A 27,087-nucleotide genomic window follows, 5' to 3' on the forward strand; every position below is an offset into this window, starting at 1 on the left:
GTCAGCTCTACAATGTGGTTCACCGTGAAGTTTGCATTGGTGTCTGAAATGGGCCACAATTTTTCTGGCATTTCTTGTCATCATCATATCATGTGTTAGAGAAGTGCACTGCATGCCCTGCTAATCCTTCCATTGATTTATAATATATCATTTTCAGATGCAATTTTATATCCAAAATTCGTACACAAGCTTACATCTGCTTTCATATTCCTCTTCCCCTTTTTGGCACATTTGATATTACACAAGTATTACTTTTGTTTTCATTTATGACTAAAAACAAACAGTAACTTCTGAGTTTTCCATTTCAAATTTGAAACTTGGAATCTCCAAACTGCCCAAAAATGGACGTCCTTCCTCGGAGAAAAACTCAGTTGCATATGCCAGACCAATAACGCTATGACACACGCTCTTACTATATCCATAGCATGGAAGTCTTTCTCCCTTCCTTCCCTGGCAGGAAGAACATTATGCTGGTTGGTCAGAGAGAAGAGGAGGGGCAGTTAGTGTCAATAAAAAGTTTTGAGTGACATCCATGTTATTATGTCAAAAGTGATGGGAGGCCAGCGCAATTAAAAGAGAAAATAAACATTTATGAATTTATTTATAGTAGTTCCCCTGCTGCAACGAGCAGTCAAAATTGAATTGAATCTTCAACCTACCAAAATTAGATGGGAGGGGTTGGACAGAGAGACTGGGAGAGCATCTGCCACTCTGAATGCTTTTTCGCTTTGGAACGAAATCAGATTTTAATAAAAGCAAATAAAATGCTTCTTTTACAATTCAAAAAGTACTTTATAAAAGCAAGAATGATGTCGGAATGAAATTAACCAGTACATATGCAGGTTGTTGGTCATAATAAATCCTCCCTCAAAAACCCTACACAAATATGAAAAACCATTGCCAAAAACACTGTGTGGGAAGCTATTAATTTAAAGGTCACCACACCACACCACCAAAAATTGATTTCCATCAGCCAGTTTTTATGAGTTGCATTAGAAAAAGGGAACTAGGAGGATTGATACAATACAAGCATCTGACTGACCTGATTAATATTCCGGCTTCTGTCATTTTCTCCGGGAAAGTGGAACCTCAAAGAAAATGAAAGATGCAGAACCTGTTGAGTCAAATCAATCTCTGAATGCAGAAAATAATGTCACATACGGTTTGATTGATTTATACAGATTTCTCCCATACATTCAAAGGCAACATGATGCTATGCCGCTTGAGAGCAGAGACAAGGGCACACTGATAGATACACAAAACCACAAAAAGATATCATATCGGAGTTTTTCTTCAGTTTTTCATAATGACCCATCACTTTACAGACAACAACAGGTGAACCTATGGTTTCACTGGTCTCATCATACATAGCTGAAGCTAAAATATCAAAAATAACCCTACCCTAGCTCAAATTTTCTTTTTTCCTTTGTTTTTACAGAAGCACGTAGAACACACAAAAAGAACAGAGCCCTCGTCATCCGGTTCTGTTTTTCCCCGCGTTTTATCTCTCAAAAATCAATTAACAAAGCTTCAAATTTCAGCACAAACCCCTTCCTCAATGGAGCTTCTCGCTGATCTGTCGTGGGATTCACTTGCAAACCGTGATAACAGAGAAGAATCTGCAAGAAATGTGAAATTTTTGGTTATAATCAAAGCAAATTTGGAGATTGGAATTTGATATTCACTTGATTTGCTAAAAAGAGAGTGATTTATACCAGTAGAGTACGAGTTCATGGATGAAGAATCACTGGCTGACCTTGATAACGAGGAAGAATCTGAAACCAAATTAATTGTTGAACTTAACTGATCCAAAAAGTAAGCTTCAAAATCAACTAAATTTCACTAATTTAAAACAAACTAAAGTAATTTGTCATTCTCAGTACCTCTAGAATTGAATGATCTCTTGCAATGTAGAATGGCACTCTGAATCCCATCATGCTGCAGCAACAGAGAATCGTCTCTCCGTTTCACCTGTGGCGCCACTGCCATCGTCGTGGCCGATTTGCTCTTCCCCAAGTTCTTACAAACAACTCTAATTCCGGCAGGAATATTCCCCTGCTTCTCCTTCTTGGGCGAACACATAGATAATACCGACATAGCAGGAGAACAATTCGGCGATGACATTGGAATATTACCAGAAGGCTTCACCTTCTCACTGCACTTTTTGGAAACCTTCATATAAAGTGGCTTGATTAGGTTCAGGTACTTTTGTATCATATCTTTCGAGAATCGCTCTGTTTTGGAGTCTTCTGAGCTCTGGTTCTGTTGCCTGCTTCCGTTCCTCCTGGAACTGTTTTCTCTGGTGAGCTTAGAAGGGTTTTGATGTTCTTCACTATTGAGAAGTTTCACACCGAAGAGGTTGCCTTCTTTGCTTTTCTGCTTCTGGGTCTCCATCAAAACTTTGGACTCTGCTTCCCCTGTTTTCTTCGCTGTTGTTTTTGTTGCTTTGGGCTTCTTCAACATGAAAGCTCCAAACTTTGGAGCCGATTTAAGGAGAGCAATTGGGGATTGAGGCTTGAAAATGGGCTCAATGGGGAGGATTTTCCTTTTGGAAATTGGATCAGAAGGCGACAGAGAAAGGGGCGATTTGGAAATACAGGGTTCGGTACAGCCGGCTTTTTTGGCTGAGTTGTTTGATTTTGGAATGGAATCAAGCCTGTTACTTTCCTGCTGGGTTGCATCATCTGTGCAAGCCTTGCTTGCGTCGTTTTTGTTCATGATAGGGAAACTTAATTCCAAGTCGAAGAATGAGTCTTCTTCTTCTTCTTCAACCTCATGGTCTGTTTCAACTAAAGGACTTGGAACTGCAATGGTGGAGGCATTGTTGGGTTTCCAGAACTTGAGGAAATGGAGAGTTTCCATGGTGCAGGGAAAGAGAGAGACAGAGAGGGTTAAGCGATAAGGGATTTGGTTAATGCAGGGCTTTGATGGGTTTTATACCAGAAAGTAGTGAGAGAGGAGCAGAGGGTAACGTGAGGATATGAGTGAAATAAAGAGAGCTTTAATAAAATTTCGCTTCGTTTTATGGTGGTGGTTGCGTTTGCAGCATCGAAAGTGGTGTTCGGGGAAAACACAGAGAGAGAGAGAGAGAAGGGGGGGCAGGCAGCAAAGCTTTTCTTTTGCTTTTGAGAGAGAGAGAGAGAATACTTTTCTTTTTGTTTTGTAGGTTGGCTGTTCTCATTTACATGACTCTGATTACGTGGTTCTAAAAGTATACACCATCTAGACTTATTTAGACTATGGGATGGTCTATGAAACGTTTCAGAATTCAGAGCTGTGAGCTACGTATACAACAAGAAGCGCATGATATAATATACGTATTCTCTTTGCAAATGCAGATTTTCAGACTTTGCTGATGAATCGATGCAGAGGTTTTCTTTGCTTTCAATTCTTGGCCCCACGCCCGGTCCCCTTACGCTCCTGCATACTTTGAACTTTGAATTTGCATAATTTTCAACCAGAACGTTGGTCTTTGTTACGCACAAGTGGACTGCAATTTCCATCTGTACTTTGCCAAGTCAAATTCTATTTCTACATTTTATTGTTTTCTTCTTGGAATTGTTATTAAAATAAAGTTTCATGAAGATAAACTCATAGTTGTGATGGAAGTTATAAATGGATTGGTCAAATGATCTTTTTTTCTTTCTAGTAAAAAAGAAAAGCTAACAGATTGGTTAAATGATCTTTTATATCTTTTTGCATCTTTAGGAGGAGGAGCGCGTGATAGTGAATGGATGATTTCATATGGTGTAGTTCCCAATCTAGTTCTGCTTGTGCAATTGATTTTGGGCATGGAGTAGAGAAGACATAAGGATGGTGACGAGAAACTTCCAAAAAGAATAGATAAAGCGAATGAAAAATGAAAGAGAAAAGGCCAAAAAGAAAAAAGAGGGGAGCAAAAGCAACCAAAGTTACCCAACGTAGGGTTATGTTACATAAGATATTACACATTTATGCAGAGAGAGAGAGAGAGAGAGAGAGAGAGAGAGAGAGTCTTAAAAAGATCTGATAAGTCAGAGAATTGGGTTCTTTACAAGGCAAGGCATTGGTGCAGCTGGGGCACGCTTCTTCTGTTGCTCAGGGAAAGGGACCCCTCCCTCTCCTCTCCCTACCTTTAAAGAGAAGAGAGGTCCAAAGGCTTTAATTTTCCTTGATGGCTGAAGCAAGCGGGTCTTAAGTCTTTGCAGTAAAAGGTTTGACTTGTAAATTTGGGTTTGTGTGGTCTTGGCCCTTCTTTTGAATGCATACAATGCAGCTGGCCTTCTGCACAAAAAATGTGACTAGAGAGAGAAAAGTCCCTCAGTTATTAGTTTCCTCTTTCATTCAATTTCTTAATTATATATTCTCTCTCCAGCTCCAGGCTTCAGGCTTCTTCAGGCTTCTTCAGGCTTCAGCCATGTGAAAGAAAGCATAAAGATTTGATTTGTGATTGTGGTTTAAGGGGATTGAATCAGATTCTCAAAGTGCCAAATTCTTTGTCATGTCTTTAATTTTCTGGTAAGTATATTCCTGTAATGTTTAAAAGGCTTGAGGAGAAGCTAGGTCTACCTCTCAATCTCAATTGTGGTCCTCAAATTAAGACAAGGAAATAAACCATACTATTACTATTACTGTATATGCTGATGCTGTGGTCCTCAACTGCTGCAGTGAAACAGTCTCCCTCTGTCTGAATTTTGAGCCTTGCCAATGCCATCCTTAGCCGACTTTTTCCCCATTTTGTTTTGTTTCTTCTTTAAACAGAAAGGCTTAAGCTGACTCTATCTACATTCATATATTATATATCATATCAACAATTCATCATCACAAACATTTTTGTCATTTACATGGCATATAGTTTATTACATCTAGAATGGAATATTGGTCCTATTTTCAATCATGCTGCATAAATGTTCCAAATTTGTAAGATTCTGCACCCTAATCTACCATGATTATTCACATCTTTTGATTTAAAAACTGGGAAGGTGAACCCCACCATGAACATATTATGATTCTCCATATATATATCTTTTTTTTCTTGTTGTCATCTCAGGTGGATCAAAGCAGTCGCCATCTAGTATGACTTTTTGTTGTACTTGTTTGTGGGTTTTTGAGTGAAGCTCTCTGTGTCTGTTAAAGAATTTCATATGCGGTTGGCTGGTCAAATTATGCCTCCAAGAATTTTGTAACTGGTGGGGTCTTCATGTTTCGTGTCCAAAATCAAAATGCTGGTGTGGTGATGTTGTTGACTTGGCTAAACTTGTTTAGTCTGTAAATCAGCGACCTTGAAATACCATTATATATGAAATGCAGTGAAATAGACTTGTAATAGGCAGCGAAGAACATCCATTGGACTTAGAATTTTGTTAATGGGCATCGAGGACTATCTGCAACAAGCACTCATTATAGCGATGGACTTGGAATGACTCGTTTTCATTGAACAACATACAAAAACGCATGGCGATGGACTTTGCTGAAAATGAAACACATTCTCAAATTCAATGCCCGTAGAACCCAATGACTAACATGGGCTTGGGCCTCTTTTGGAGCAAAGAAAAGAAAAAGTGTAGCCCTTATTTGGTGTTTTGCTAAAACTTAGCGTGGTGGTTGGACTTGGATCATGGATGGAGCAATGATGAGGGAGGGAGGGAGGAAGGAAGGGAAGAAAAGAAACCATATTCTTGTATGAGCTTCTGTTATTCTTATATTCCTATTGACATTGACAATTATGATGGGATATTCTCCAATTTCTCCACCCAACCCTCCTAAACCCACCCCCCCCATCCATCATCCTTAAACTTTTGCCTTCTCAAAGCACCAAGAAGAAGAAGCCTCTGCCTTCTGGTCTCGTGGTTTCAAATACCTTTGCAGCATTCATCCTCATTCATTTTCATCTATCTAATCCATATTCCATCTTGCTCTGTGTTCCGAGGAGAGACTTGAATTGAAATATTGCCATTGGCATAGGATCATGGGCTATTGTCTACTGTACATGGTGTTCCGTTTTGCCAACACCACCCCCAAATACGACTGATGGAACATCAATTTGGAGGTGGAGCCTTTTATTCTCACAGCCGGGTACGTCACAGCTTATTTGCCAAACTTTGTGCTCATTTTCATTATTCCATAAATAAAATAAGACATTATTCTTTCATTTTTCTTAATCCTAATTAATATTATTTATTCTGGTAGGTTTTTTTTTACGATGGTATAAATTCATTAGACCGTAAGATTTTCCCAATGGAGCATTCACTAAATTCATAGAATCCAATTCTCAAATGTATATAGACCCTTTTAAAAGCTAAATTATAATATATGATTGCAATATTTAAATTGAAAGAAATTAAGGCTGTGATATCACAGAGCACCAGAAGCGCCGTAACGCGAGACATTCCCGCCTCGTCCCACTCTTTTCTCCATACACCTGCGCCCTTCCCTTCCCTTCCCTTTCCTTTCCTTTCCTTGGTTTCTGTTATTTATTTTACAAACCACTCGATTCGGGCCATCCGAACCTCAGCCTCGGTCCCATGTCCGTTTTTCGACGGCTCAGATTTTATCTTCCTTACTTCTCGCTTTAAATTAAAATTACCCCCCCACCTAGACACACAATCACATAAACACTCTGATATCAACGCTCTCAAACTCTACATCTCTCTCTCTCGCTCCATTCGATCTGAGAAACCATGGCGGAGCCAACACCGATACCAAAGCCAGAATCGCTGGTGGATAAGATCTACGGCCACCACGCATCGGCCTCTTCATCGGACTCCGACGACGACAAGAAGAAGTCCAAGCACGACGTCGTTAAACCCAAGGTTGAAGACGACAAGCCGTCTACTCACGATTCCGTCAAATCCAAGATTTTTAGGCTCTTCGGTAGAGAGAAGCCCGTTCACAAGGTTTTGGGCGGTGGCAAACGTACTATATTTCCCCCCTCTCTTTCTCCATAATACATTATTAACATTTATGTTTGCATGAATTCATTGTGTTTTGTTTGATTGATCGGAAAAGGTGGAATTTAAAGGAAACTAAAATTATGAAAGTTAATTTTGGGGATCTGATTGAATAACGACTTTGCTGAATTAATATAATATAAATGTTCATTCCAGAAAAGTGTACAAGGATTTTCGTATAAGCGAGCTGATCTCAGTTTTTTAATTCGCTTTTGTTTCTTCTTCATATTGTCGTATATGCGATTAAATGAAGAGGTATGCAGTGCACCGATGATTTTGTTTTGTTTTTTTAAATTAAATTAATTAATGTGCTGGGTTTATTGGTAGGTAAAACAAAGTTAGATAAATGAATTATTGTAGGGTTTTTGTGTGTGTAGTATTAGTGGATAGATTCCAATTGGTAGGCATTATTCAAATTGTTGATTTTACATACTATTTATTTTTTATTTTTCCTTTGCTTTGTGTTTTGTATATATAATATACGTTTCAAAATGATGTAATGAACATATACTGACAATATTTTAATAGTAATTTCCTGGTTTCTGATACATAATAAATATTTCATATGTTTATAGTATGTGGTTTAGTAGCTCACTTTCTTTTGATTTGCTGTGTTGGGTTGTGCCTGCGTGTTTTCATAATATTTTTTAAAGGCTGTGTATCACTATTGGCATCTTCATTTTGAATTTGGAAACTGGTGATTTGTTTTTGAAATTATGCCTTAGAAAAGCTGAGATACTAAATCCTGCCCGTGTGTATCACCAGTTTTCCGTTTCTTCATTTATGACTATGCCTGAGAGAAGAACCTTGTACAAAAAAGACCTCAATTATAATCTAATGTCAGTATTTCAATGCAGCTGCTGATGTCCTCCTATGGAGGAACAAGAAAATTTCTGCAAGTGTGCTTGGTGGTGCTACTGTATTATGGGTTTTCTTTGAGTTGCTTGAATACCATCTAATCACTCTGGTGTGCCATTTATTGATACTCTCTCTGGCTGTCTTTTTCCTGTGGTCCAATGCATCAACCTTTATCAACAAGTAATGTTCTGGTGTTCATGCTATTTTTGGCAGATTTGATATTTGATATAATATTATATGGTCTTAACTTCACTATGTTCCTTGATCAGGTCTCCACCACAAATCCCAAAGGTTCAACTCTCTGAGAGGACTGTCCTTGATTTGGCATCTGCACTGAGAATTGAGCTCAACAGAGCATTTCACATTTTACGGGATATTGCATCTGGGAGAGATTTGAAGACGTTCCTTGGTGTAAGTTGATCTTTCTTTCATAGTGGTGCTGTATGTGTAGGCAGTTGTAAGGATTATGGACTCATTAAATGATGCTTTTCTGGTTATCATCAGGTTATAGCCATCTTGTGGATTCTGTCAGTGGTTGGGAAATGGTTCAACTTCCTGACCTTATTCTACATAAGTAAGGATTTCTTTTTAGTTTTCGATTCTCTTTAGTGTGTTTCTCGATTTTGATTTAGGAAACATCTGTTATTAACATCTCCTTGAATTTTGAATGGCAGCTTTTGTGTTGCTGCACACATTGCCGGTGATTTATGAGAAATATGATGTGCAGATTGATGCCTTTTCTGAGAAGGCATTGATTGAGTTCAAGAAGCAGTACGCAGTGTTTGATGCCAAGGTTTTGAGTAAAATTCCCAAGGGCCCATTGAAAGAAAAGAAGAAGGATTAGAGAGACACGGACCATGCTGATGCATGTTAAGTGTTTACTTAGGGGTTCACTTTAAGTTACTGTGTTTTTAGTCAAGGCGGTGTTGAATTATTTGGTTCCATTAGATTACATCTTTGTGCGTTTATGTTTTAGTACTGGTTGGGTGCACACAGCTTAATGAATGAATATATGCGTTTTAGATCTCTGTGTTTCTGGATGGCTGTAATTTTTATATTTCGGAACTTGATTATACATTTATTTTGAGTTTTATTTCCAATCCATAATGAAAATTATTATCCTTATATGCCTTAATTCCAAATTGTTAATCTTGGAAAGAAGCAATCTGATCTACGATATTGTTTGCATTAGTGCTCACTTTTCAAAATTTGTCCAAACTACCGACTGATGAATTAGTTTTACATTTTACTGTTTGAGGTCGATTGTTATCAATGTGAAATGTATTGCAAAAAAAAACAGAGATTATGAAACAAGAAGAATTTATGAATATATATTTTGGTACAAGAACGATAATATTATTACTTCTTATTTTTCTAAACACATATTCTTTTGAAAACAAAGTTAAAAATCCAGCTCCGGGACGGTCGAGACTCAACCAGCGAGGGAAGAGCCTCCTGAAGAAGCGAGAACGCTGGCCGCTAGATATTAGCCATCCTCATTGAGCAGCTCTATACATGAATGAAATGCTTTTACTGGGTTTTGCTCAAGGGTCTTTGGTAGGCCCATAACCTGGAAAATGGCCCTCCATCTGAATCACTATCACTGTCTGAAGAAGATGCCATTGATAAAGAATCATCCAAGAGATACCCAACCACCTGAAAAAAGATGGCAATATGGTTATAGATGTAAGGTCACCGGAACCAAAAATCTAAACAGAGCCAGTGATTCTAAGAAGAAAACAAGAAGAACTAAAACCAGAGCAGATTTCATTCTTCAAATAATGGTCTTATTTGATAGTATACGTTAGTAAGGACAAGAAACAAGGAAGATAGTCCATTATCAGAATTAGCATTCAGTGAATCCCTGCCAGTATCACTAAATAAAATCGAAAAACTAGAGCAAAGAACAAGATAGAAAATACCTGACTGGGTAACACCGGCTTAATTTGCTGATTTTCAGAATTTAGTCCTGTATGTTCATTTGAACATTTCATGTTATCGAGCCAAACAATCGTGTTGCAGTCCCTACAGTATCCCCTACTGGATTTCAATTTCTTTGAAGAACTACCTGAAATCCAAGCAGGCTTGCAAAGGTAAGAATGGATGACTTTGCACTTGAACTGACATGAAGCAGAACAAGAATCCACGCAACGCACGTGCTTGCACCCAGGCATGTATGCCTGTGCTTCTTTGCAACTTATGTTTTCTAGTGACACAACCAGATCTAGAGGTATATTTTCTAAGGAGGTATATATAAAACATCTATTTTCTAGTGATACAATGCATTTCAAAACAGATGCAGCAAAAGCATATATCTGATAAGATACCTAAATATGCTCGTTTGAAGGCTTCTCGCCAAAATAGTGTATACCCTTCTTCATCTTCAACCAGTCTACCAATCTGTCGACCCTTAATCATCGCATCATTATCAGAATTCCCGAAGAAAGTAGTGTACTGTGCCTGCCACAAATTGTTCTCACTTGCCGCTATATTCCACAACCTTCACCAAAACAATCGTAAAGTATTAGAGGTAATTGTTGATCCAAAGCTCACAACATAATTGAAGGGAAGAGAAATCACCAGCAGACTCGTCCAACAGAGACTAAAGATTGCATATCGAGGAAACTGAATATGTGAACAAGAACATCTTGTGGCAGCTGGGTTGAACCTGAAACTACAGAGATAGGAGACAAAAGAGTTAACAAGGATTGGATGCGAGGCTTAACAGATTAAACCTATCAAAATTTTCCGACTGTCAAACTAGGAACATGGAAAAATGGTGAGGTATGAGCAAACATAAAAGTAAAATCATGTTACCGTTTTCTTCTTGGCGGGCTTTAGTGCGCCTCTTATGAGCAACCATTGCATTCTTATATTCTGTAACAGCTGCATTCTTCTTTTGCTTTGGCAACGTGGCCTCGACGCTCTGAAGGAGGAGATGGGCTGCCAAAACAGCATTGCGTGTCTGCATTCTAGTTTTGTAATAGCCACCCAAAAATTTCTTGTTACGAGAACTAAAACTTGATCCAGAAGAGTAGACAGCTTAAAACAATAACCAGCTCAAAAGTACGTTTGATCCCAGAAAGTCCAAAATTGACAATTTTGTTCATTCAAATCAAGCAAAGTTTCATCACCATCCTCATTACAATTTGCATTATAACCGAATTAAGATAATTGAAGTATGATGGAAGCTCTCAACGAATTAAAATTAACAAAATATTCAATTTTCATCCAAACTTGGGTTGTGAAGTTTCCATTTTGAATACAAAATGTCTCAGAATTCTAATAACAGAAGCAACCCAGATATCACAAAAAGTTTCTTTCTTTAAAAAATATCAAAACAAGAAGAAAGAGTTTATAAAATCCGAGATAAGGGAAAGAGCATACTCAGGGAGGAGACGAAAGGCGGTGAGGGTGTCCTGGAAGATGAGCGATTGAAGATTCTTGGGAATTTTCTTGTAAGCGCCTCTGAGAATTAAGCTCAGCTCTTTACAGGCTAACGGGAACCTGTGAATTCTTGGTAAAGACTCTATCAAGCCAAGTTTTTGGTATCTCTCTAATGGTTTTGACATGTTTTTTGTGATTCAAAGGCACAGGGGAGAGAGAGAAGAGAGTTCCTTCAGATATTCCAAATTTACAACAATTCTGATGGGCTGAGAAGCATAGTTGGGCTGTTTAGTCCTTATGGGCTGCTGATTGGATTGGCCTACTCATTTTTCTTAAATAGCCTCTAGGGCTCCATTTTTGACCACCTCTGATATTCCTTTTGTCTTCTTCTTCCTCTTCCCCTTCTGATCCTATTTGAATATCAGAGCTTGGTTCCGAGAACATGGGCAAAAACCCTCTTTCTCCACAAGAAATGGGTTCTCTAGACTTGGAGCTACATCTCCACAAAGAAAAATTCAGGCTTCACTTCAAAAACTCTAGCGAACCCATTTCTTGCACAAAAACTCGTTGTTTCGAATTTTTTTAATAGAATTTTCTTGCACAAAAATTTCAAAACAGAGTATAGCCGTAGGGCTATACTATTTTTAATAGAAAAAGGTCCCCCAATCGTGAGGCGCCACGTGTCAACACATGTGTTTTTAAAAAAAAATATGCAAACTGACTATAGCCGGGTGGCTATACGTTTTTAAAATATAAAAAAGCTCCCTAAGCATTAAGAGCCACGTGTCAACACATGCATGTGAAAAAAATTTCGAAACAGAGTATAGCCGTGCGGCTATACTATTTTTAAATATAAAAAAGTCCACAATCATTAGGCGCCACGTGTTAACACATGGCTTTTTTAAAAAATTTTGAAAACTGAGTATAGCCAAGCGGCTATACTATTTTTAAATAGAAAATGGCTCCCCAATCATTAGGCGCCACCTGTCATCACATGGCTTTTTTAAAAAAATTTGAAAACTGAGTATAGCCGTTCGGCTATACTATTTTTAAATATAAAAAATTCTCCAATCATTAAACGCCACGTGTCAACACAAGCATGTGAAACAAAACATGGTATAGCAGTGCGGCTGTACTATTTTTAATATAAAATGTCCCCAATCATTAGGCGCCACGTGTCAAAACATGGCTTTTAAACAAATTTGAAAACTGAGTATAGCCGTGCGGCTATACTATTTTTAAAAATAAAAAATGGCCTCAAGCGTAAAGAGCCACGTGTCGACGTATGCATGTGAAAAAAATTTCGAAACAGAGTATAGACGTGCGGCTATACTATTTTTAAATATAAAAAAGTGCCCACTCATTAGGCGCCACCTGTCACCACAAGGCTTTTTCAAAAAAAATTTGAATACTCAGTATAGCCGAGAGGCTATACTATTTTTAAATTAAAAAAAAGACCCCAGTCATTAAGCGCCACGTGTCAACACATGCCTTTTTAAAAAAAATATTAAAAACACCGAGTATAGCCAGGCGGCCGTACTCCCCTTTTTTTAAATAACTAAAATAGGTATAGCCGTACGGCTATACAGTTCAATTAAAAAATTAATAATAAAAAAGGACCCTCCTACTTGCATTTGTTTATACCTTATGGATATTAATTTGCCACCTATCCAAAACAAATATTAATCGTCCACTATTGGATATTTTAATATAATTTTTATACACATGTTGTTATTATTCAATAATACGTGATAATTATTTGCATTACACATGTTGTTAATATATATATATATATATATATTATGACTAATTAAAGTAATTAAAAAAGAATAAGATATTACTTAATTACATATATTAAATGAAGGAAGTTGGCCAAAAGAAAAAGTAAAGAAACTAATTTTATATTTTAAAATTTTATACTTTTCAAAAAAAAAAAACACATGAACACTTCTCCCGACGAAATTTCGTCGGCAAAGATCTATGCCGACAAAATTTGCCGGATTAGGTTTCCCCCGACGAAAATATCTTTGCCGACGAAATTTCGTCGGGAGAGGTCTTATTTTTAAAAAATAAATATAAACTTAGGATGTTTAGGTTAATTAATTTTTTAAAACTTTTATTTTTATTAACTACATAATATATTTGGAGATTTAATTAGTTGAATTAGCAATTATATTTTATTATTATTTATTTAATGACTGATTATGATTAAATATTTAATTAACTTCATGAATTATATTACTTAATGAATAGTAATTCAATTTCTCTTTTTCTTTTCTCCTTTAATATTCACTAAGTTAATTACTAATCAAAGTAATTAAAAAAGTGAAATACATACTATGCTACTTAAAGGGTGTAGCCAAACTTTTCATAAAAATTTAAATTTTAAAAAAAAATTAAAAAAAATTAAAAAAAAAAAACTGAGTATAGCCGCGCGGCTATACTATTTTTAATATAAAAAGGAGGACCCCCAATGTTTAGGCGCCACGTGTCCACATTTTTTTAAAAAAACACAGAGTATAGCCGCGCGGCCGTACTTTTTTTTGTTTTAAAAAAAAGAGCCTCCATCGACAAGGCGCCACGTGTCCCAAAAAGGTACAGCCGTGCGGCTGTACTATTTTTCAAAATCCCAAAAGGTATAGCCGGCCGGCTAGACTATTTTTCAAAAAGAAAAATAGTACAGCCGCGCGGCTATACTATGTAAATAGAATTTAATTATTTTGTGGACTTTTTCTATAATTTTTTAATACTAATTAATAATTACTAATTAAAGTAATTCAAAAAGGCTAATATGTTACTCAATCACATGTATTGAATTAAAGAAGTGGGCCAAATAACAAAAGCAAAGAAAGTAATTATATGTTTATTAAAAAGGATTAAATTAAATTTTTTTATTTTTTAAAAAGCATTACAAATACGTACAAACATGTACAATACGACTATTGTATGTTTGCTTTTTAAAAAAAGGAGATGCATATAGAACACGAATGTATTATTGAAAACTACGTACGTACACACACACATATACATATACTTATATATATATATATATATTACGACTAATTAAAATAATTAAAAAAGAATAAGATATTACTTAATTACATATATTAAATGAAGGAAGTTGGCCAAAAGAAAAAGTAAAGAAACTAATTTTATATTTTAAAATTTTATACTTTTCAAAACAAAAAAAAAAAGCATGAACACTTCTCCCGACGAAATTTCGTCGGCAAAGATCTATGCCGACAAAATTTGCCGGATTAGGTTTTCCCCGACGAAAATATTTTTGCCGACGAAATTTCGTCGGGAGAGGTCTTATTTTTAAAAAATAAATATAAACTTAGGATGTTTAGGTTAATTAATTTTTTAAACTTTTATTTTTATTAACTACATAATATATTTGGAGATTTAATTAGTTGAATTAGCAATTATATTTTAATTATTATTTATTTAATGACTGATTATGATTAAATATTTAATTAACTTCATGAATTATATTACTTAATGAATAATAATTCAATTTCTCTTTTTCTTTTTCTCCTTTAATACTTACTAAGTTAATTACTAATCAAAGTAATTAAAAAAGTGAAATACATACTATGCCACTTAAAGGGTGTAGCCAAACTTTTCATAAAAATTTAAATTCTACTAAAAAAAAAAAACTGTGTATAGCCGTGCGGCTATACTATTTTTAATATAAAAAAGAGGACCCCCAACGTTTAGGCGCCACGTGTCTACTTTTTAATTAAAAAAATAAAAACTAAGTATAGCCATGCGGCTATACTATTTTTAATATAAAAAGGAGGACCCCCAACGTTTAGGCGCAACGTGTCCATATTTTTTTAAAAAAACAGAGTATAGCCGGTCGGCTGTACTTTTTTTGTTTTAAAAAAAAGAGCCTCCATCAACTAGGCGCCACGTGTCCCAAAGAGTACAGCCGTGCGGCTGTACTATTTTTCAAAATCCCAAAAGGTAGAGCCGGCCGGCTGGACTGTTATTCAAAATCCCAAAATAGTATAGCCGCATGGCTTTCTAAATTTTTTTTGAAAACTTAGTATAGCCGCGCGGCTATAGTATTTTTAAATATAAAAAATTTTGAAAACTGAGTATAGCCTCGCGGCTATACTATTTTTAAATAAAAAATGGCTCTGCAATCATTAGGAGCCACTTGTCATCACATGGCTTTTTTAAAAAAAATTTGAAAACTGAGTATAGCCTTGCGGCTATAGTATTTTTAAATATAAAAAATTCCACATCCATTAAGCGCCACGTGTCAACAGAAGCACGTGAAACAAAACATGGTATAGCAGTGCGGCTGTACTATTTTTAATATAAAATGTCCCCAATCATTAGGCACCACGTGTCAACAGATGGCTTTTAAAAAAATTTGAAAACTGAGTATAGCCGTGCGGCTATACTATTTTTAAATATAAAAAAGGCCCCAAGCGTAAAGAGTCACGTGTCAACGTATGCATGTGAAAAAAATTTCGCAACAGAGTATAGCCGTGCGGCTCTACTATTTTTTAATATAAAAAAGTGCCCACTCATTAGGCGCCACCTGTCACAACATGGCTTTTTCAAAAAAAATTTGAAAACTCCGTATAGCCGTGCGGCTATACTATTTTCAATTAAAAAATTAATAATAAAAAAGGACCCTCCTACTTGCATTTGTTTGTACCTTATGGATATTAATTTGCCACCTATCCAAAATAAATATTAATCTTCCACTATTTGATATTTTAATATAATTTTTATACACATGTTGATATTATTCAATAATACGTGAGAATTATTTGCATTATACATGAATTTTGCGTGTCTTATTGAAAATTTCCTAAAAAATACGTGTATAAAACACTATAAATACGTACGTATATGTACAATACGAATGTTGTATGTTTGCCTTTTAGTCAAAACGTGAGACGTGTATAGAACACAAATGTATTGTTGAAAAATACATACCTACAGATGTGTGTGTATATATATATAGATATATAAATTTCAAAACTGAGTCTGTTTTCCCCCCCCCCCCCCAAAAAAGAATTAAGAGACACCTGTCAACACATGCATGGAAAAAAATTTCAAAACAGAGTATAGCCGTGGGGCTATACTATTTTTAATAGAAAAAGGCCCCCCAAGCGTGAGGCGCCACGTGTCAACACATGTCTTTTTTAAAAAAAATATGCAAACTGAGTATAGCCGCCCGGCTATACTGTTTTAAAATATAAAAAAGGCCCCCAAGCATTAAGAGCCACGTGTCAACACATGCATGTGGAAAAAATTGCGAAACATAGTATAGCCGTGCGGCTATACTATTTTTAAATGTAAAAAGGTCCACAGTCATTAGGCGCCACGTGTCAACACATGGCTTTCTAAAAAAAAATTTGAAAACTGAGTCTAGCCGCTAGGCTATACTATTTTTAAATAAAAAATGGCTCCCCAATCATTAGGGGCCACCTGTCATCACATGGCTTTTTTAAAAAAATTTGAAAACTGAGTATAGCCAGGCGGCTATACTATTTTTAAATATAAAAAATTCCTCATCCATTAATCGCCACGTGTCAACACAAGCATGTGAAACAAAACAGGGTATAGCCGTCCGGCCGTACTATTTTTTAATATAAAAAATGCCCAATCATTAGGCGCCACGTGTCAACAGATGGCTTTTAAAAAAATTTGAAAACTGAGTATAGCCATGCGGCTATACTATTTTTAAAAATAAAAAATGGCCCCAAGCGTAAAGAGCGACGTGTCAAGGTATGCATGTGAAAAAAATTTTGAAACAGAGTATAGCCGTGCGGCTATACTATTTTTTAATGTAAAAACGTGCCCTCTCATTAGGCGCCACCTGTCACCACATGGCTTTTTCAAAAAAAATTTTGAAAACTCAGTATAGCCGTGCGGCTATACTATTTTTAAATTAAAAAAAGGAGCCCAGCCATTAAGCTCCACGTGTCAACACATGTCTTTTTTAAAAAAAATATTAAAAAGACGGAGTATAGCCTGGCGGCCGTACTCCCCTTTTTGTAAAAAAAAAATTAAATAAAATAGGTATAGCCGCACGGCTATACTATTCAATTAAAAAATTAATAATAAAAAAGGACCCTCCTACTTGCATTTGTTTGTACCTTATGGATATTAATTTGCCGCCTATCCAAAACAAATATTAATCTTCCACTATTTGATATTTTAATATAATTTTTATACACATGTTGTTATTATTCAATAGTACGTGAGAATTATTTGCATTATACGTGAATTTTGTGTGTCTTATTGAAAATTTTCCGAGGAGAAGAAAGTGGAGGTTGCGTTCCTTCAGTTACGGGGGGATGCGATTCCATGGATGTCAGGCTTGTACAAGCCGTACCACAGCTTGGATTCATGGTCGTAGTTTTTGGTGAGATTTTTGAAGTTCTTTGGGCCTGGAGAGTGCATCGATATAGATATTGCGCTGAGCAACCGGGATCAATGAAAGATTACACGACCGAGCTCCCAAGGCTTTGCTCCGGCTATACTATTTTTAATTATTATTTTAAACCCTCTGTACTGTTAATAGTCTTTTTTAAAAAGGGTATAGCCGGGCGGCTATAATCTAAATATATAGTATAGCCGGGCGGCTATACTATTTTTTAAAAAAATAAGAAAAACCAAGTATGGACGCGCAGCTATACTAATTTTTAGAAACATTAATAAAACCAAGTATCGCCAACCGGCTGTACTATTTGTAAGAAAGGTACCACCTACGGAGTACAGCCGGTCGGCTATACTATTTTTTAAAAAAAAAAATTTGAAACAACGAGTTTTTGTGCAAGAAATGGGTTCGCTAGAGTTTTTGAAGCGAAGCTTGAGTTTTTCTTTGTGGAGATGTAGCTCCAAGTCTAGAGAACCCATTTGTTGTGGAGAAAGAGGGTTTTTGCCCATGTTCTCGGAACCAAGCTCTGATACCCAAATAGGATCAGAAGGAGAAGAGGAAGAAGAAGACAAAAGGAATATCAAGACTCCGCCTAGCCGCCTAGCCGCCTAGCGCCCGCCTAGCCACCCGCCTAGGCCGATTTTCATTCTGATTCCAAGTAGGTAAATATGTCATCCATTTTTAGTCATGGAAATTCATCTATTCTGCAGGTTCTTGACCGCGGTGAGAAGATTGAGCTGTTGGTGGACAAAACTGATAATCTTCGCTCCCAGGTTAGTCGAAGAAGCATAACTTATGTTTAGTTTATTAGGTTTGGGTGATGGAGAGTGATATGGTTTTCTCTCCAAGTTTTTATATTTATTTTAAAAATCATCTTTTAATTTCCTTTCCTCTTTTGTGCTGTTGATATGGCGTTTTTATATGTTGAAAACAATGGTGTGTTTGTGTTGTAGGCCCAAGATTTCAGGACACAGGGAACAAAAATGAAAAGGAAGATGTGGTTTCAGAATATGAAGATAAAATTGATTGTTGTGGAGATCATCATTCTCATAGACTTTGTGATATTTTTGTCAATCTGCCATGGTTTTAAGTGTACCTAAGTTTGCATCCATGGACGCTTTCGTGCTGTTATGCGGCATTGGTAAATTGCTCTATCTCTTTGAGTTGCTTACCTTGTTAGGTTATGCCCGTCCTGGTTTGCTAGCCATTTTAGGATGGGGTGGGGGAAGGTTTTGTATGTTTTTTTTCGCACTGGTTGTTGTGTAGTTTAAATATTTGTCCTTGTCTTGTCTAGGGTAGATATAATCAATCACTATCATATATGTGCTCCGTGTAATATAATGGATCCTTAATTAGCTTAAGATGTAATGGAGGAATGCTTGGATGATTGTAAATCAGCATGCCCTTTCGGAATGCTATTAAAATCTATTCCCTTATTTGCTTGCTTCTCGAATCTGTTCAAAACTATTGTGGTATTTATAACTAGGAGTTTCAAAGTCAGTTTTTTTAGAAAAACAAATCCATAAAAATCACGGGGCTACACAGTTTTTGGTGCTCAGAATCTCATGGATTTTAAAGACTTCATTAAGCGGTAGACTTTGCTTTGGAGTGTGAGTTATAAACTTCAAAGTAAAGAAAAGTCATAGAGCTCTCCAGCTTTCTTCTCTCAATTTTATATGTCTTCAAATACTTAGAGATCCAAACTTTCCCACTATCATTATCATTGTAATCTCTCTTTCTCCAAGTTTTTCTTTTAGTTTTCTTTTTGTCACATAAGATAAAAGAAGAAAAATAAGTAATTCATAACAAATAAGGATTTAGAGAGACATTCATGACTGTCACCCTGCCTATGGCCATTCTCGATAAAACGTATAAGCGAAAGCGGCAATCAGGAACAGATCCTGTACAGGGACATGAGTGCCGTAATTCACATGTTTTATGTAATACAGAGAGCAATGTATTATCAAGTGTTACAGAATTTAAAAACAATGTACAAATGCTCTGACTGTATTTGAATATTGTCCATAAGCTACAGGCTATATATATATATATATATATATCATATCAAACAAATTAAATTCACTCCAAGTTCCCTCCTCACCAATCTGAAATCCCGCATGCATTTCCAAATACCACACGTTCACAGAACATGACTAAAACCCCAGCTGGTGGTATTTTGCTTGCAAGACGGCTTAATAAAATACCGAGAACCCACCCTCCCTTTACATTTGGTGAACAAATGCCAAACCCTCTCTTACAAAATACAATATATATGTATATTGTACGCCAGTGTATACGTTCATTGGGTTGTAACGTTTTCTTTGTTTGAGGATCAGAGCTAGAGCTGCTTCTAATTGATCGTCACGTTGTCACGAGCCATCAAACATTTGTGTTTCAGGTGGAGTTTCCAACTTCCTCAAATCTTCACATTCTTTCTCGAAGAATGAAGCTGATCACTGTCTAGGACTCCTGCTTCCCCATGTATCATTAATGTTTTACAGGAAGTAAGTGAGTTGTTGCTTCTTCCTTGAGCCACCTTCTCCGTACAATTCATTCCACTGTTTCAGCTCACTCATTACTGAACCCTCTGAAGCGAAACTGGCAGCAACCTGCATCACACCATAGACATGTATAAACATACATGCAAAACTTAACACACATAAAAGAGATGGCAGTTTATGGAGGCAAAATGTTGAAAAAAGGTCAAGTTAGTTACCTGATTCTTTGCCTGCCGCATATCTTCCATGTTTAAAGCTCTCAGAGTAATTTCTTGGTCCTCTTTCTCTTCCTCTTTTGTCTCTGAAGCATCTTCTGTGCTCTTGCCTTGTGCTTCTCTCTTCTTCTTTTCCTGTAGTTCCAAGTATTTGAAAATCATTAAGCATTACTGTAAATGAGAATTTGGAAAAATAAGAATATTGCTAAGGCAGAGGAAGAGCGTAAGAGGTAGTTAGTTACCATATCCTTTTGTCTCTCCTGTTGTATAAGCTCCCTCACAGGTCGATAAGCTGCTGTCACACACAAGTTCTGTTTTCCAGTAGTTAGTTTCATGAGCTCATCATACTGATTACAATTTAAGGTTATAATATTATCGATTCAAAAACTAACCTTAAGATCACTGCCACTGTAACCTTCTGTCATGGTTGCAAGCTCCTTGAAGTCTAGATTTTCAACCTTTTCTTTTGAAAGAAGAGTTTTCAAGATCATTTCCCTATTCTCGACGGAGGGAAGACCAACCATGACTCTGTTCAACACAAAAAAGAGTTCAAAATTAGCAGACATGAAGTTGAAGTCACAAATTTTTTCTGTCATATAAGAGTTACCGATCAACAAAAAATGTAAGAAAATTGAAAAGGAATGTTGCGAACTCTGACTACAATAAAATATAGATTTATACCTGCGCTCAAACCGCCTGATGATTGCTTCATCAAGGTCAAATGGTCTGTTGGTTGCAGCCAGAACAAGAATTCGCTCTCCGGTTTTTGTCAACAGCCCATCCCAGTGTGTCATGAACTCGTTTTTTATCTTCCTCATGGCCTCATGCTCCCCAACTCTGGTCCTCTGCCCAAGCATGCTGTCAACTTCATCCACAAAGATAATAGTTGGGGAGACCTTTGCTGCAAGTGTGAACAGAGCTCGGACGTTTTTTTCATCTTCTCCAAACCATTTTGAAGTGATGGTGGACATCGAGACATTGATAAAACTTGCTCCCGCTTCATTTGCAATGGCTTTTGCTAGCATTGTTTTTCCAGTGCCAGGAGGACCAAAAAGCAAAATGCCTCTACAAGGCTTAAGAAGCCCACCTTTGAAAAGGTCTGGTCTTCGAAGGGGGAGCATGACCAACTCCTGAAGTGATTCTTTAATATCATCCAATGCACCAATGTCTGCAAATGTGACTCCAATCTCATTTGCAGGGATAACCTCTGGCCTTATGCGCTTCTCAAATTCATTGTCAGGTGCAACTTCCTGCACGAACACCATGAAAATTCAATAAGACAACCAGGAGGATTTTATGCACACTATTGAAGGACTTGAACTTACAACTTTTGGCGGAGGTGGATTCTCGCTGTCCTTCTTTACTGCAGGACCAGATTTCTCTGTTTCAGTCTTTGCACCGACAGCCTCTTCCCCTTCAGTTTCCTAGAATTTAATAGAAATGATAAACCATTAAGACATCAGAATGTTAGAGTATTTCCATTTGATCCACTTCCTGAAAAACATCAAGAGTGAAAATAAAAATACGGAAGAGGAAAAGGGAAAAAAAAAAAAAAAACCTTATTGGAATCAGCATTGGTCTCCAGTTTCAGAGAATCTTTCCCGCCACTTTTTCCCTCCTGGAATATACTCAATCCATGGGACAAACTGTTCCAGATCCAGAATGGGTAATTAGATAGATAAAACAGTCTGTTCTGCAATAAAATATAACAAAAATATATCAATGAAATCAAGCATACAGAAACTTGGCATTTACCTCGTTGATGATATAACAAGCTTTCCATTTCTATATTCTGGATCCTTGTTTTGCATTAAATGATAAGATATCGCTGATACAACGATTTCTTCTATGTAGTTGCTGAGGACCATTGTGTCTGCATGGCAGATGGAACCTAGATCGTCACACTCAAGATCATTTGATGCAAGTACCTCAGCTATGTGGTTTTTGTTATCGTGGAACTGGATCATCTTCATGTCCTCTTCCAGTTGGGCTTTCCAGCTGACAAGATGAATCTCATCTTCAGGGGGGCTGATCTCAATATTGTATGGGAACAAACCAGCAAGCCTCTCATCAACTTCTTTGCAATCATCTTCAGCGTCTAACATCCGGGAACCAAGTATTAACACTGACCCTGAAAGTCTCTTTAACATTTTATTGAACAAATTGTATAACCGCCGTGATTGGAGAAAAAGCTTCTCAACATCCCTGATGTATAAAATGATCGAACCAGTTTCTGATATGGAAGCTAAGACCTGTAAGAAAAATAAGACGCATGCCTATTAGCATTACCTTACCTTTTCAGATATATTGAACCCACATAACTATCTAGTCTATATTGACTTAAGTCTTGCATACACAAGGAAAGAACTTATATCTATAAAATGAAGTATGCATCAAGTGGGTAAAATGGCAAGTGATTGGGACACCAGTTATATCAAAAGGAAGAAAAGGCTATCAGCCTGAACTTGAGAATTGTAACACCACTCACATCATCTAGTATCTATCATCATGTGCATCAACTGAAAGTATCATCTAAACATGCTTGTGCATAAATATGATATGATAACATTACCTTGTATGTGACCAAATAAAAAAAGAGACATTACCTTGTAAAGTGACTGTAGAAAAAGTTTCTCATCGAAACACCAGCTGGTCACGCGTTTGAGAGGAGCTGAAAAACAAAGAATCACCAAGTAATAAGTATAATTTCGAAGCAAGTTTCTGCTTAGCTAAAACATAAAAGCTTGATACTTAAAGAGCCAGTATTTCACTGTATGAACAAACCTGAACTTGTGGGAGCACATTTGGAACTGAAGCTACTCATATCAGATGCAGAGGAGGCATTTCTTTGAAGCGTTGAATTATTTGGCCCTTCAGCGCCCCTGCAGATATTAGACAGGATGTTTTAGAAACAAAACATTACATGTAACCACTGTGGCACCTTTTAAATCAAGATCCATGACCCCTTACTCTACCTTGATTTGAGATCTGTAGTACTGCTTTGCCGGCATAATGTGCCTGTAAGAAAACGATTGATTATAACAACAGTGAAGAGCGAACATTACCAATTGTCACTAAACTGAGGACATGAACAAGGATTCAATCAGAGGAGCATTAACAATAAAATAATATGGCTTTACTTCTTTTACCTTTACTGTCCCCACTTGAAGGAAGGATTGAGAAAGACCCAAGCAAACTGGACATTCGCTCCATTGTCACCTCTGAGATAGACCTCTTAAGATACTACAAAGAGAAGGCAATGAATTAGGAAAAACTCCACTTGAGCTAATTCAAACTTTCCTTCTACATGAAGTGCAGAAATGTATAACATTGATTTTGAGTTTAAACAACAAAGCAACTACTACATTGGATTCATGCTTCACCACCTAGAAAATCTAATATGTACATTAAGAATTCAGAAAAGATTAAAAGCATTCTTAGTTCCTCCTTATGAAGCAGAGAGAGCTTACAGGTTCTCTTTTGGCACACCCATATTTACTCTGGATCTGTAAACATGTAAAAATGAGAGGTTTAAGTACTACTGTCAATTTAATGGATCTATACATACCAACCAAATTCAATGAAAATTAAAGTTGCACATAGTTTACCTTGATAGAAAAGTCAGTAATGTCCAACAACAGCAACTTCGACTCAAAGTAATGTGCTAAAGCCTTGGCGAGCATTTGATGATAAAGTTCTTTGGGAAATAAAACATACAATTAGGTTAGCTCAAAGAATTTAAGGCATAAAAATTTCAATGGAAAACCAAAAATCAGATGACAGTTTTAAATATCATACCAGCAGGTCCTGAGAGCAAAATAGCTCTACTTGCAGGTGAAAGGTTCCGGGTGTGCTTGGATAAGTCAGAGTGTTTCAGATGAACATATGCAGCACTTGTTAACAACATCCGAGTTCTTTCTCTGTCATTGCCATCATTAAAACAGAAGATGTAAATTATAATAAGAGCAAGAAATGTTGCGTCACCACAAGTTCAAGTTTCAGAAGTCAGATTTTATATAACTAGGAGTACTTATATATGCAATATCTTAGAAGTATTTTTCCGCCCTTCAATATATTCTTCCACCAGCCGGATGGTAGTGTTAACCCTTAATTTTCGTTGCTACGATTGACCTGTTTTGATAACTTAAAAGACACAACTTGATGGGTTGCTCCAAAACACAGTTAAAAGCCGAAGGAAAACAAAAAAATCAAAAAGGCTCAGCATCCATAAAAGCAAAGATTGGATTCAATAGCAATTTAGCAAAAGTACAATATGCTAATATCCATGGCTGATAAAAATTCATCGTTGAAAAAACCCATTAATTAAAACAACAAAAACCCAGAAAAATTTAACATAGCCATTATAGTAAATAATCAAGCTAATTAGTCAACTGGTAACACATTCATGTAAACAAAATTTTGCCCAGAAAGAAAAAAAAAATGAAAATTCTTGCAGAAGATCTTGGCATAATCATTTGTTGATAAGTTCAAAAAAAAAAAAAAAATCATTTCTTGATGGATTGTATGATTACAAAATTGGTTAAAACTTTAACAACATTCTACCAGGAAAATTAGATATACAACGCACTCATCTTCCATGTGCCTGCTTAAACGATTAACATAAAAGCTATGCAATTGGGTAAGAAGTCGTCAAATTACCTTAGGTAATAAGGAAACTCCTCAAATGTAACTTTGCTGTTTCTGCCATCCAGCACCTGCCTCATCAGCTCCTGTTCAATCTGCTCCGCGGTAACCTCATCGGCCGAGCAATTACCGTTTACCCATTTGCTCACAGCCTGCCCAGAACTCAACCCCAGGCCCACCCCAACCCCAACCCCAACACTCAGAGCAGACAAGAAAATGTGCTTCTGTTCCATCAGCTCCACCAACCCTTTAACCGATCTTGAAGAAAGACCAACTCAAAGGTATCTGCAAATCCAACTCTTTGAAGAAAAAGTCTCTTATCTTTAACAGCAGAAGTTAAAGGCAGAGCCTTTTTATCAGACTTTCCTGGAAGATATCACCCAAATGCGATTGAGATTCGACAAATGGGTCAGAGATTCATGAACTTTGTAAGAACCAAGAAGATGGGTTGGTGGGATTTCTTTTGGACAAGAAGGAAACTTAGAAAGAGAGAGTCTTTGGGTGCGTATGTGTTGTTTTACACACGTCCGAATACAACGTTTGTCTATGGATTGCTTATGTTCTTGAGCCTCCCCAGCTATTTATAGCATGGCACACATTCTAGTGGACGTTAAATGGTCCCCCAAGAAAAGAAAACACACAATGAAAACGATAGATTCTTTTTTACCTCTGGTAGCTGTTTTTTTGACTTACCGATGACCTCCTAATCTGGGGGATTTCTCTCTTTTCTTTTCTTTTCCTTTTCAACTTTGCTTTTCCTGTCTTTCCACCAATTTTCGTTGCAGTTGTATAAATAGTTTATCTTATACAAAATTCATTCATATTTTACAACGTTACCCGCCTTTTTTTCTGTATTTTCTTGTGGGCATATGTTAACCCGTGTCAGCTAGCAAGGGATGGGTCTCACAATTTGCAGACTGCGACAGTGTAGCTCTGAGTTGTATTTTGGTTGGCTTCAACAAATTTAGAACCATGCTGTACCTACCTTGGTGGGCTCAACTTCTCTCAAGTTTTTAGTTGTTAATCCACATGCTTGGTTGCACATTAATGACCAGCAATGCCATTTAAGAAATATTTACAGAAAAAACAACTATTTTTTTTACTGATAATGAATTATATATAACATATTATTTGTGGATAAGAACGATATTCAGTTAGAAAATCTTAACTGGGGTAATTTTTTTCTTATTTGTTAAGTGTGGGGTTTTTTTTTTTTTAATTTTAGGATATTTACTATTAAAAGGAACGATAATATACTAAACTCACACATCTACACGGATTCTAGAATTTGAACCCAGAACATTATCCGAAGGAACAAATACTCCGAACCACTACACTAATAAGTCATTTGCGAGCTAAAATGTATTTAAGTTTTGTAAATACAATTAACAAATAATTAGGAAAGCAGTGTAAACTGTGCAGTGACACAAACTTCCAAGAATTACCGAACAATAAACTGTGCGTGAATAGGATAAGCCGTGAGGGGAGTATAAAACGAATTATATTGGACACATAACTTTTTTATTGATTTACCTTTTTGTACAGTTTGGTTTTTTTTAATATATATTTACTTTCGGTCATTAATTACTTTAGAAAGCACATGACTCAGAAAGGTATTTTGCACGTTTCTTCTTTCTTTTCAAGAAATTTATTGCTTTTTTTGTGTGGGAAATTTGTTGCTTTCCACCACAGTTTTCAAGCTGCCACTATGTAAAGTGCTACAAGACTAAAAGGAGGCGGCTCTATAATAAAATAAAGTTTTCCGTTTTGTTAAGTTCGTATCCACACCTTTTATTTCAACAAGGAAAAAGGAAACAAAAATAAAAACTCCCGATTTCTTTTTCATTTTCAGAAATAACCTTTACATGGAGAACTTTTGGGTTTTATACCTTTTTTTTTTCTTTTCTACATTAGTTTTTACTCTCTTTAGTAAGATTTGAATAATTTATGTAATCATAAAAAATTTTAAAAAAACATTGCGTATGAAGTGTACTTGAATTTACAAAAAAACTTTAAATGTAAATATTTTTTATAAAGAGAGCTGATTTTCTCACTCATTTTTTGTCCCATTTGTATGTAATAGTAAAAAGTATTTTAAAATACCAAAGAGAGTAAAAATGGACAAAAGAATAGTAAGAAAATCATCA

General features: G+C 36.3%; 4 protein-coding genes and 1 long non-coding RNA gene across 6 annotated transcripts; 2 read left to right on the top strand and 3 right to left on the bottom strand.

The window, feature by feature from the left end:
• Positions 1-1,148: 1,148 nt before the first annotated feature.
• On the bottom strand, positions 1,149-3,115 carry LOC117619013 (probable membrane-associated kinase regulator 5). Its single transcript, XM_034348831.1, has 3 exons — positions 1,884-3,115; positions 1,716-1,775; positions 1,149-1,619 (listed from the first exon to the last, which is right to left on the bottom strand). The coding sequence occupies exons 1-3, from the start codon at positions 2,860-2,862 to the stop codon at positions 1,531-1,533; spliced, it is 1,128 nt and encodes a 375-aa protein (XP_034204722.1). The 5' UTR covers positions 2,863-3,115; the 3' UTR covers positions 1,149-1,530.
• A 3,382-nt stretch (positions 3,116-6,497) lies between these two features.
• LOC117619322 (reticulon-like protein B1) lies at positions 6,498-8,906 on the top strand. Its single transcript, XM_034349245.1, has 5 exons — positions 6,498-6,894; positions 7,787-7,967; positions 8,057-8,198; positions 8,292-8,361; positions 8,462-8,906. The coding sequence occupies exons 1-5, from the start codon at positions 6,660-6,662 to the stop codon at positions 8,629-8,631; spliced, it is 798 nt and encodes a 265-aa protein (XP_034205136.1). The 5' UTR covers positions 6,498-6,659; the 3' UTR covers positions 8,632-8,906.
• A 170-nt stretch (positions 8,907-9,076) lies between these two features.
• LOC117618950 (F-box protein At5g52880) lies at positions 9,077-11,420 on the bottom strand. Of its 2 annotated transcripts, none has more exons than XM_034348739.1 (6): positions 11,175-11,420; positions 10,605-10,759; positions 10,368-10,455; positions 10,115-10,287; positions 9,710-9,855; positions 9,077-9,443 (listed from the first exon to the last, which is right to left on the bottom strand). In XM_034348739.1, exons 1-6 carry the CDS (start codon positions 11,357-11,359, stop codon positions 9,318-9,320), a joined length of 873 nt encoding a protein of 290 aa, XP_034204630.1. In that variant the 5' UTR covers positions 11,360-11,420; the 3' UTR covers positions 9,077-9,317. The 2 variants fall into 2 exon arrangements, with proteins under 2 accessions (XP_034204630.1, XP_034204629.1); XM_034348738.1 differs by having other exon boundaries at positions 10,368-10,461; positions 11,175-11,411.
• Positions 11,421-17,988: 6,568 nt separating this feature from the next.
• LOC117619678 lies at positions 17,989-18,980 on the top strand. Its single transcript, XR_004584604.1, has 2 exons — positions 17,989-18,356; positions 18,537-18,980. It is a non-coding gene; the product is annotated as an uncharacterized LOC117619678 (long non-coding RNA).
• Positions 18,981-19,501: 521 nt separating this feature from the next.
• LOC117617958 (putative cell division cycle ATPase) lies at positions 19,502-25,520 on the bottom strand. The gene is made up of 16 exons (XM_034347599.1): positions 24,956-25,520; positions 24,095-24,216; positions 23,905-23,993; positions 23,767-23,802; positions 23,446-23,539; positions 23,272-23,314; positions 23,081-23,178; positions 22,903-22,967; positions 22,052-22,548; positions 21,855-21,942; positions 21,622-21,720; positions 20,978-21,546; positions 20,689-20,824; positions 20,539-20,607; positions 20,300-20,431; positions 19,502-20,192 (listed from the first exon to the last, which is right to left on the bottom strand). The coding sequence occupies exons 1-16, from the start codon at positions 25,171-25,173 to the stop codon at positions 20,079-20,081; spliced, it is 2,469 nt and encodes an 822-aa protein (XP_034203490.1). The 5' UTR covers positions 25,174-25,520; the 3' UTR covers positions 19,502-20,078.
• Positions 25,521-27,087: the final 1,567 nt, after the last annotated feature.

This window comes from Prunus dulcis, chromosome 2, assembly GCF_902201215.1.
Source record: "Prunus dulcis chromosome 2, ALMONDv2, whole genome shotgun sequence".
NCBI classification, from domain to species: Eukaryota; Viridiplantae; Streptophyta; class Magnoliopsida; order Rosales; family Rosaceae; genus Prunus; species Prunus dulcis.

Excerpts from the sequence above, each read along its gene's own strand:
- LOC117619013 (XM_034348831.1), bottom strand. The coding sequence starts at position 2,862 with ATGGAAACTCTCCATTTCCTCAAGTTCTGGAAACCCAACAATGCCTCC. Across the intron at positions 1,776-1,883 it reads GAGATCATTCAATTCTAGAG|ATTCTTCCTCGTTATCAAGG; the intron begins GTACTGAGAATG and ends ATTTGGTTTCAG. Across the intron at positions 1,620-1,715 it reads CATGAACTCGTACTCTACTG|ATTCTTCTCTGTTATCACGG; the intron begins GTATAAATCACT and ends CATTTCTTGCAG.
- LOC117619322 (XM_034349245.1), top strand. The coding sequence starts at position 6,660 with ATGGCGGAGCCAACACCGATACCAAAGCCAGAATCGCTGGTGGATAAG. Across the intron at positions 7,968-8,056 it reads GCATCAACCTTTATCAACAA|GTCTCCACCACAAATCCCAA; the intron begins GTAATGTTCTGG and ends TTCCTTGATCAG. Across the intron at positions 8,199-8,291 it reads ATTTGAAGACGTTCCTTGGT|GTTATAGCCATCTTGTGGAT; the intron begins GTAAGTTGATCT and ends GGTTATCATCAG.
- LOC117618950 (XM_034348738.1), bottom strand. The coding sequence starts at position 11,359 with ATGTCAAAACCATTAGAGAGATACCAAAAACTTGGCTTGATAGAGTCT. Across the intron at positions 10,760-11,174 it reads GCCTTTCGTCTCCTCCCTGA|AATGCAGACACGCAATGCTG; the intron begins GTATGCTCTTTC and ends TTACAAAACTAG. Across the intron at positions 9,856-10,114 it reads CTTCAAACGAGCATATTTAG|GTAGTTCTTCAAAGAAATTG; the intron begins GTATCTTATCAG and ends CTTGGATTTCAG.
- LOC117617958 (XM_034347599.1), bottom strand. The coding sequence starts at position 25,173 with ATGGAACAGAAGCACATTTTCTTGTCTGCTCTGAGTGTTGGGGTTGGG. Across the intron at positions 22,968-23,080 it reads ATGTGCTCCCACAAGTTCAG|CTCCTCTCAAACGCGTGACC; the intron begins GTTTGTTCATAC and ends TTTGTTTTTCAG. Across the intron at positions 21,547-21,621 it reads ATCCACCTCCGCCAAAAGTT|GAAGTTGCACCTGACAATGA; the intron begins GTAAGTTCAAGT and ends GTGTTCGTGCAG.